This window comes from Saccostrea echinata, unplaced genomic scaffold, assembly GCF_033153115.1.
Source record: "Saccostrea echinata isolate AGI-Se365-2 ecotype Australia unplaced genomic scaffold, CSIRO_AGI_Sech_v1 ptg000012l, whole genome shotgun sequence".
In the NCBI taxonomy this organism is placed as follows: domain Eukaryota; kingdom Metazoa; phylum Mollusca; class Bivalvia; order Ostreida; family Ostreidae; genus Saccostrea; species Saccostrea echinata.
In genome coordinates, this window is record NW_026889761.1 from 16,643,723 (window position 1) to 16,654,563 (window position 10,841).

General features: G+C 31.6%; 1 protein-coding gene across 1 annotated transcript; it reads left to right on the plus strand.

Moving 5' to 3' along the window:
• Positions 1 to 970: 970 nt before the first annotated feature.
• Positions 971 to 5,213, plus strand: LOC133186036 (uncharacterized). Its single transcript, XM_061321313.1, has 4 exons — positions 971 to 992; positions 3,577 to 3,628; positions 4,642 to 4,808; positions 4,897 to 5,213. The coding sequence occupies exons 2-4, from the start codon at positions 3,578 to 3,580 to the stop codon at positions 5,177 to 5,179; spliced, it is 501 nt and encodes a 166-aa protein (XP_061177297.1). The 5' UTR covers positions 971 to 992; position 3,577; the 3' UTR covers positions 5,180 to 5,213.
• The last annotated feature ends 5,628 nt before the right edge of the window (positions 5,214 to 10,841 follow it).

A 10,841-nucleotide genomic window follows, 5' to 3' on the forward strand; every position in this document is an offset into this window, starting at 1 on the left:
GTATCTCAGTAGGCTCATCAGCACATATAATTAGAATTTCCTATTTTGGACTCGAACCTAGTGATAAGGGTCTTTGTATTTATATTCAGGAGAAAAAAAGATTGAAAAAATCCGCACTTATTTGACTTTTGACCCCATATACCTCATAAAGGTCAAGACATACCTGAAATAAACTTTTGTAAAATTGTTCTCTGTTAAATTTCGAACAAAATGATGTGCCATATACCTTCTCTTAAACAGGGTCATATACTTTAAAATCATTGTAAAATAATTTGTACTTTAGTCATTGAAAACTTTAAAAAAAAAAAAAGGAGCGGTAGAGAAAGGGTTAAAATGTAATATATGTTTCAAATAACTGTGAAGTGTAGTCCTCAACTGAAAACGCCGTGTAGTAAATTTTTAAAAGAAAAACAAATTGTTTTGCTTATGTTTTTAATCATTCAAATTACAAGTTCATCAAAAGATTTTGTTTTTTTTTCATACCTATAGCATAAACAATGATCAAACCCTTAGCATATAATTACACTTTACGACATAAGAGAACGTTGGTGGTTTTTTTTTTTTTTTTTTTTTTTTTTTTTTTTTTTATTTATTTTTTTTTTTTTGGGGGGGGGGGGGGAGGTCCACATTAAAACAAAGCACACTATTGTTAAAATGAGAAGGATTTAAAAGAAATATTTATAAATGCCGACCGACAGAATAAATAATTTTGAATTACATAATCTTCGGCATAAAATTACAGTTATATTTACTTTACAGAAAGACGAGCATATAATGCTTAATGTCGACGAATAGAAACACTTCATTTACATATTATCACGTAAGTATTTACATCTTTTTAAAATTTAACTGGAAAAACCAATTTTTGACAAGAAAAATAACAGTATTACGTTTAAAAAATACAGAATTTATATGCTTCTTGGTTAATGAATTCTTCTTCACAGTTTATAAAGAGAGTTTGAGTCGCAGTTCTATTGCAGAGAGCTAAGCAGGTAAGAAATTTTTAAATTGTTATAGAATATCGCACCTTTCTGATACATAGAAACATAAATTTCACGGAATTAAGAAACAGACATAATCAACAGACGGTTGGTAAGATTTCTGGTGTTTAATGTTTTAGTGAATTTGAAGTTTTTTTTCTCTCTTTCAAGGAAAATAATCCTTGCAGAAATTTTAACTTTTTAATCTGATATGAAATCAAATAAAGTAGTTCTGTTACAATGTGCTATATAGTCTTTTTTTTCTTTTTTTTTTTTTCAAATTGTTTTATAAATTACAAGTCTATGACGATTGTAAAATCATTAACGAGGGTTTCTTTTGAGTCCAAAAAATGTCTATTCCGCTTTATAAAAAATTCACTATTCATTAGCACATTGTTTCAAAATGCACAGCAAATTTCATTTATGTTAAAGAAGCAAAATGGAGCATTTACGGTTATATATGGTATTGCCTTAAAGCCTGTGAATGTAAACATGAATACATCATAGGAACTACTTTTTTTTTAAATACTCTATAATGTATATTGGTATGGCTCAATTTATTTAAAACCAATACGCTTATAAATTGTTGTAAAAACAGAACAAGTGCATGTGTTGTCAATTAGTTCCCTCTCAATATTCATTCACCTTTAGACCTCAAAAAGACTGGCATCTATTAAACACACCAGTCCTAAAATGAAATATATGACGAACAGTATTCAAGCTCAGACTCCCATTCAAACAATACAAATCAGAAGCAGAGCAGATATCGACCTCTAAAACATCAGAGATGGGATCAGGTGCCATGGAGGAGTGAGCATCCCCGACCGACCGGTCACACCTGCCGTGTGCTCCTTGTCATGATCGAGAAATAACGGGAAAATCCGTCGACAATTCAGTGTGTAAACAATGGCCTAACAATTAGTATGAAAAACGCCAGTCTGCATTTTACTTAATGAAAGATTATATTTCCTGACGATCTCATTGTATCGACCATAGAACTTACAAAATGATGACCCCAAACGAGACTGTTGATATTTTTGTTTCATCAACTTGTTTGTCAATAACTTACCTTGATTTAGAAATTGATCATACTTAGAACATGCTCGAAACAACTGAAAGATATAAACCCCGTATGCAAGTGATAAGAATAAGGGTAAGGAGTTTAATTTATAATAAATATGAATGAAAATAACATTTCTTAAGAAAATTACAGCGTCGAATTCTTATTTCCCCTTCCTACTTTTTGAGCATGATCTTCGTAATCTTCACATTTTATTTGTTTTTATTTCTTTTTTATATTAATTTAAATAAAACCAGGAGTTTCTTTCACAGTTTGTATTTGCCTTTTCATATCTAACAATTTTGTAATGTTTAATGGCACTTTTGAGCTCGAATACTGTTCGTTATCTCCACATATCTCACTTTTAAGAAACCCATCAAAGGTTGTTTAAGGAGGTTGGATCCTGTCATCAAAAGTAATGAGAATTTTTTATCAAGTATATTTTTAGAATTTATACACATAGTTTTATTAAAAATCAAAACAAAAAATGGGGGTCAATGCGCTTCTTTTGGCGCTACAGAGCATTTAGTTTGACCTTTTTGCACTGATAATACATCTTACACATAAATCAATTTTTGAGTTTTTCCTTCAATATTTTTTGTTCAAATAAATTATGGGAACAAAAACAGTCTTATTTTATCTTAAATAGACACATTAAAATTTGTGACAACGAAGAAATTTTCAAATTACTGCGCATGTTCAATTATTTGACCCTTTTCACTCAAACATTTTCATTTTTCTGGCATTAAAAATTTAACAAGCAAAAAAATCATTTGAAAGTAATGACATTTTACTGAATTTAAGAAGAATGGTAAAAAGTATCGTATATATTCAGAAAAGAAAATTAAAAGTGGGGGTCTGTGATGCTAATTTTTCGATATTACTAAAATAGTGCTAATTGTAAGCTTAAATTAGGGCTTTTTTTCTTCATTTTCACAATTTATTTGCTATATTTATCAAATATGATGATAGAATTCATGACAGATTATTTAATAGATAATTTAGGACCAGTATAAAACAGTCCACTGCAAAAAATAACTAAAAGACTGAATGTAAAAATAGGAATCCAAACTTAACATACTTTAGATACTTCGAAAGAGAAAAAAATGATCATTTTCTTCTAAAAAACCTTCCGCCACAAAATATAGTTCCTCACTTAATGCTTTTGGTATGGAATTCAATCATGGAGTTTTAACTGAATAAAGTTAAATTGGCATTGTAGAATCCAAATTTATTGTAAGAATTAAAACATTATGGAGAATTTTTGAAATATAGGTTAAGATAAAAATCTGCTCAAAAGCTCAGGAGCGAACCTCGTTAATGTTAAGATTTCATCAGAATATATACTACATATTTGATGTCAATATATATGTCTTAAGGTATTGACATAATTATTAAAATGGACGAATCTCATAAAATTTAATAGGAAGATATATAAACATTCACTTATCTCTCGTCATCACAGGAGGTGAAATATGCATCATTTTATACACGAGTGATATGTTCCAATTTCTCGATTAATTTATCTTTATTTAGAATGGACCGTATCCTGCTAATTTGTTTAATATTTAGCACCCTCTGCATAATGGTAAGTTACTTTTATATATAAATATAAATGTGTGTTTGTGTGTGTGTGTGTTAACAAAAATATATTTTAAATCATCTGTGACAGATAAAAGCCATATAAACGGTTCGTTTTCTGTAATTTATCGGTGACCGTTGAATTTTTCTGGATAGCATGTAAACATCGGACAAGGTTAATTTTGCATATTCCAGCCACTTTGTAATCTACTTTTTTATGTAAAATATATCAAGTGCAATGGATAAATAAAAAATACATGAAAAGATGAATGATGGTATGGAAATATGCATAAAAATATGAAATTCGTTCTAAACAGATTAAGGTTTTATACATGGTCGGGAAATATGGGTATCAATCAACATAATATTCAAACCATCTACTTTCACATGCAAAAAGATTATGTAACGTACAACTTTTCTTTTGTGACGCAATTCATTATATATATATATAATGATGCAAATTATGTATTGATATATTGACATGGACCATAATTCTGTATTCAATAATTTTTAGTATGCGAATTAATGTCGCAGCTGTTGCAGAAAAAATACATGTGATTTTTTTTCTGCAATAGCTGCGACGTTGATTCCCGTACTAACGAACAAAGAAAGACATTTTATTGCTTATATTGTTATCTTTTAAAAAGAACATTCAAAGCAAATCAAATATGTTAAATATTGTATTATAGACGTGTATGTCATTGTATGCATAATTGATGGAACAGCCGTTGCTTAAGAAATCTATACAGGTGGCTTACTTAGTGTTGTTTACTGACTGATTTACGGCAATGGTTTTTATAAGAATTAAAGGAAATAATATTCAGTGGATGTAAATATATTTTAGTTAGAAGTCAAAATGCAAAGTTATGTTTTCAAATAAAATTTTTTTATTGCTGAACAAAGAATATATAGATTTCTTTTATTAAAATATCATTTTAAAATAGACAAATCAAAAACAATAAAATATTTCATATTTTAAACTCTATTCATATTTCTGTCATTTTTTAAAACATTTAATAGCAGTCTCAGTGTGTTTCCAAAAGTCAAATATGGAGTGCGGCAAAGAGAGAAATCAGCAGCACAAGATGGAGTTTAAAAAGCTGTTACCGAGATCTCTGCAACAGAAACAAGTGTAACATCTTTGTTGATGATGTTTTAGCTTCCGTTGGAGCCAAACGCCCAAGGAGGTTGTTTAAAAATTTCAGTTTATTTTGCAGTGATTTTTTGTCGATTTATAGAATCATTTAATTTTTTGGATACAAATGAATTTTGCAGAAGCTCGTGGCGATATTCTCCCATTGGGGCTAACGAATGGGGAAACTCAAATTCTGCATACGTACTGGATACAGGTTGTTATGAGCATGTTCCTGAATTCACCGACAGACAGATTGGTGATGTCATAGCCTTTCCTTTCCCACAAGGCTCTGGACATGTTGGTATTGTGTCAGTTGACACTCGATATATAAGTGCTAGAGAAAAGATGGTCGAACACAAGGCAATACCTTCGGATAGAAAAAATACAATATGGCGCTATCAATACACCAAAAACGGATGTTAATCTCCAAATTAATTAAAATACGCTTATATTTCAAGATTTTGTTTTCTATTGTGCTAATTTACATATGGAAACATTTTAAATCATTGAAAATAGTGTCCTAGTATGAGGCATTTATACCAAATATCATGTGTACTAAGGAAGGGGAACTGTAAAAGATAGACACAGACACTTTTCATAACATATGTTACTCTGCATATTGTTTCAGTGACAGAAAGGGGAATTCTGCAATATCTATACTCTAATGAAATGAATGATTTTTCTATATAGCTATTTTTAAATACAGATGTTCAAACAATAAGAGCTGTAAAATGTTTAAAAATATCTACTACTTGCAACCTGTATACTGGATCAAAATAAAAAAAGAATCTCGATCAGAAGTGAATACGATTCTGGATTATTGTGGTCATTTCGTTTACTTTACTTAAATCAAGTTAACCGATATATGTCTCATAGAAGAGCATTATAAATCTACGTCTTCATAAAAGTTGTCATTACATAAATTATATGTTCATTATCGTTTGTTTTACTCTCCGACCGCGTACCATGGGCTCATGCAAACAGGGAGCCCTAAAACTATAAAAAATCAGTTTGTTTCTTAAGAAGCCACGTTATTTCATCTGATATTTTTTTTCCCTTTTTGAATGTTACGTTTCCTCACGTGGAGTTCATGTTCAGTGGGGATGAACTTGACTTGAATTTTAATGTTTCGACTTCACTCTAGAATCTACCTATTTTAGGACGTATCTAAAAATCCCTTATTTTCAATGTAAAACAAGATAAAATGCTCAAGTGAACAGGTGGCTCATCATGGGCCTCTTATATGGGTATATCAATAGCTAAGATAATTACCGGTCTGGAATTACAGAACTTAATTCTATCTAAAAGAAAAAAATTAGAAAAAAGATTGTAAAAAGAAAAAAAATAGAGGGTTGTGTAAACTTTCGGCTCATAATTTGAACCTATTGATTTTATTGTCAATACAACAAATATTATTAATAAGCGTACTCATTTTGAAAGAATTTTTTAAACTCTCTCGAACATTCCTATCTAAATAGAATGAATTTCGATGTGTGGTAATTAAAATAAGGACGGACTATAATAAAAGTTTTAAATGTATTACAATTGTAGTAGATTTCACTTTTGGCATTCCATAGAATTAAAGGTATTCAGTTTAATACAGCTTTATCGAGAGATATATTTTGGCTATCTGTGGTCAATTGTCAGTCAAACATGAAAAGTATCTATTGGTCACTTTCCATTCTTTTATTCTTCTGGCTATTCAAATCATGACAAACCTTTAAATTATCAGTAGTGTATCTACTCAACGACTAGGGTTGACACATGTTCCACCTGAATCAGGTATTACATGAGTTTTCAGTATTATTGCATGTTTATAGTCATAATAAATTGTTGAAACTTAACAAGTTGTTTTAGTTAAGGAAAGTTAACCTTGGTCCAGAACAATTATATTTCGGAACGAACCTGGATGAAAATGAAATTATTTTAGAGTGGGAATTGACTCCTACACAATATATATAGAAAGTTTATTTCAAATGTTAAAACTGTTAAACTCACTTTTGTTATCTGGCATTGGGCCTCTATTTTAAAGGTGTCATTCCGAAAGACCGCAAGTTTGGCAAAGAAAAAGTAACAACATTATTTTTTCTTCAATAAAAAATATTTATATTTTTATATTTATGGCTCGAACATTGATCTCTCAAAGTATTTGATCTCTCGAAGTGAGTCTTCGGTTCCGGCGTTTTCTCCTGCATTACTAACCAAATTTACGCTTAATTTCTCATATTCTCAGTCTCTCGAAACACTTGATCTATCTCAGTAAAAGTGTAATCCCGTAACACATCCTTTATTGTAATTCATCCTTGACACCTCGAATTGGCAATATTTTTCCAATTGTGACCTAATAAGCATCTTCACTTGGACAAAAATATGACTCCAGGCATCGATATGAGAGATGTTTTCGGAAACGTTTATATGCCATGGCAAAGGAATGTGATTCGATCCTAAATGTAGATGCAGAGAAAATAACCATGGCAACACCGTTCATCGAAATAAAAAAGAAGAAGATGCATTAAATTATGTATGATAGTGCAGTCTACTAGTGTGCTAAGTTATATTGAAATCAGACAAAAACTGTAGGAGTAGCGTTTTAAAGGAATTTCACAGGAATTTCTATTTTTAGTAACCATGGCAACACCATTCATTGAAATCAAAAACCGATGCACTAAATTATGTATCATTGTACAGTCTACTTGTGTGCCAAGTTATACTGAAATCAGACCAAAACTGTAGGAGGAGTAGCGTTTTAAAGAAATTTCACAAAAATTTCTATTTTTAGTCAAAATGGCATCACCGTCCATCGAAATCAAAAAACAGATGCATTAAATTATGTATTTTAGTGTAGTCTACTTGTGTGCCAAGTTATATTGAAATCAGACCAAAACTGTATGAGGAGTAGCGTTTTGAAAAATTGTTTACAGACAGACGGACAGACAGACAGCTAGACAGACAGGCGGACGGACAATTTACTATCGCATAAGCTCTTCTGGTCTCTGACCAGTAGAGGTAATAAAAAATAGCCCCCCCCCCCCCCATTCCATATCTACCTAAGTGCGCTCTTGTCAGGGACATACGTACATGTTACAGAACTTATTTTTTTTATACATGTGATACATGTAAATGAAATACAATTTCTTTTTTTGAAAAAGGCACGTATAAACCCAGACTAGTCTGTATTAGTTATTATTTACTTTATTTTCTTGGCATATGACACTACAAACTACTGTGCATCAGTCTGTGTTTGTGTGTGCTGAGTGCACGTTTATGTACACACGTGATTCGAAATACCTTAAACTGTAGGGGGTTGCAAATGTTGTCATATCTTTTATAACTTTGAAGTGTTTCAAAAACATTAAATGCTTATAAAATTGTCGTTCTTTCAATACCCAATATGACATGTATCAGCCAAAAAAGCCGCTTCTAAAGCGCTGCAAAATGTCATGCAACGTTTTCTACAAGGGCGTTTCTTCCAAAAAGATGTAGCGAGTTCGTCAATTAAATAATTAATTAATTGATTAATGCATGATAATTACGATTTTATGTACCTTGCTGATGCTGACTGCGTTGTTGTCACACGTGTGAAGTTGTGGTATAAAGTACAGCGATAACGTAAAGTCCCGAGAGTTGCAAAACTCGGGGTGATTCGGAATATCCTAAATGACTGTACCTCTGAATAAGCTAGTATTTCATCTTAATTGTATTTTGAACTTAGACTTTAAGAAATACTCTTAACGCCTGCTTAAAATTTTAATTATTTCTCCTGAAAAAAAATCTTATCAATTAAAGTAGATAATCTGCATTGCTAGAAAATATTTGACTTTTCACTTTGTAGCAGGCCTTTTCTTGCTGGTAGTGTGTATGTACATTAACTTAAAGCAAAATGGGCTGCAAATATTTTTTGTAACAAAATTGTAGTTAACTATTACAATGACAGAGAAAAAAAAAGTTTATAAAATTAAACTTTGTATTTCATATTTGCAGTAGAAGAATTAATTTTTGATAGAAGCAAAATTACTTTATTGTCATCCTGTACAATATTGATTTCTTATGTAATACTATACATACATAGTGTACATAAATTATTCTTCTGAAACAATATAGTACATGTACTTTATTTTGGTCTAATTGATCATAAAAAATTAAGTTACATACAGATTTATCATACCAGCACATTTCTTAATAGGAAAATAAAATTCTCAGAAATGCAGCTCATATTGCTTTAAATGATAAATAAAAGTATTATACATGTACAACTGTACATCATCATTTATACTTTAAACTGAGCAACAAAGGGTATGATCAGATCTGCCTTAATGCCACAAGCAGACGGTTCTACATCTTTACAACGTAAGAGGTCCTGTGTCAGCTTGTTGCCGTGGGCAACGAGTTGACACAAGACCCCTGGGTTGCGTTCAAGAGCGTAGCGGCTATGTATCCTCTACGTAAGGCAACGATCTTGAACGATGTGCTAGCCTAGCCGCTACGTAGGGAGAGCTAGCATAAATATTTGATGCAAAGTCCCAAATCCAAGATGGCCTCCTTAGTTCATTCAAAATTTTAACAAAAATGGGGGTTGTTTTCTACGCCTTAGCGAATTAAATGTAAATTCACATATATTTTAAAACTCGTTTTGTTCCAGAAATAAGTCTTTACTGATATATTTTTTATCATAGATTTAACACTTAGTGGCAACTGGCTACCCGTCCGTTCAATAGAGTTAGATATCTACCACTTACATTTAGCTGCTAGGATAGCCACTACGATCTTGAACGCAGCCCTGACATTGTGAGGATGGTGGCTCAGTGCTTAATATAATTTGGATGAATAAACCAAGTGAAAGTTTTGGTAATAATTCTTTGCGCTGTAAAACTACTTTGGGGTTGCAAGAAGAGAGGAAGAAAAAAAGGGGGAAATCTATGGTCCACGTGGTTTACTAATAAAGAGCCAAAACAACATTTGTATGAGATCAATAAGGTGTTAAAGAACAACTTTAATTCCGAAAGCCACATCGAAATATTTACCGTTTTTGAGTTATTAAGCAAAAACTTTCAAGGGCTCTGGATCCCTAATTCTAGGGGCCAGCCCCTTTTAAATGATATCAAATGAAAGCTTTTGCTATTATGCACAACTTTTATTCTACATGTTTTAACAAAATATTTTTAGTTTTAAAGATACAAAGGAAAATATGTCAAAATTTTTGCTCTCTTCCGCGTTCTAACTTTTGACCCCTCTCTAGCGCCATTTTTAATGCAAAAATCAAAAAAACAAAAACCGATGTGCACAGCTTCAATGCTTCTTCTTTTCAATTTCAAAGGGTTTTGTGCTCCAATTATTACAGTCTCAGAGCCTTTGTCTGGAAACCAGAGGCATTAAAATTTTAATCAAAGGGAAATAACTCCTGAACAGAAGGAAATTTCCTAATTGTATTACAGTATTCTGAGAGTGTTTTGTAAAGTCTAAAAGCTCTAAAAATTTGAACAAAATCCGTTCAGGAATGAGGAAGATATGAAGCTTCAAAGTTGGCATCTAGGAAAAAAAAGAATAATAAGAACTAGATGAGCTTGTTGCAAAGCAACAAAAAAGTCTTCCGTCTAAATCTCAAGGAGATGAGATCGAGATCGAGAGACTTCTACGGTCATATGTACAAAAATGAGCCATTTACCATTATTCTCAGTGTGACCGGAAGTGACGTCATTTTTACGACTTTTAATGGTCACCTTAGCTGCTTCTTGTCATTTTGAACAACTTTTCTTCTATGAAGCTATACAGATTCTCGATACTTTTTGAGATATCAGGAAAACACTTTTTGCCCCTCTAGCTCCCTAATGCTAGGGGTCATGCCCTTATTGTTGGTATCCTTTGAAAGATCGTAACATTTTACACAACTTTTGTTCTATATCTTTTAACAAAATATTTACAGGTAAAAAGATAGTATAGAAAAAGTGTTAAAAAATTTTAAATTCCGGATAGGACATTTTTCGGGCCATAGCGAGCGCCGACGTTCTGCACTTCCGGTAAAAATTAAATACGTTATGCATATCTACAGACATAGGTCTACCATACCTGAAAGTTTCATGTTTCTAAC

Excerpts from the sequence above, each read along its gene's own strand:
- LOC133186036 (XM_061321313.1), top strand. The coding sequence starts at position 3,578 with ATGGACCGTATCCTGCTAATTTGTTTAATATTTAGCACCCTCTGCATA. Across the intron at positions 3,629-4,641 it reads TTAGCACCCTCTGCATAATG|CAGTCTCAGTGTGTTTCCAA; the intron begins GTAAGTTACTTT and ends AACATTTAATAG. Across the intron at positions 4,809-4,896 it reads GGAGCCAAACGCCCAAGGAG|AAGCTCGTGGCGATATTCTC; the intron begins GTTGTTTAAAAA and ends TGAATTTTGCAG.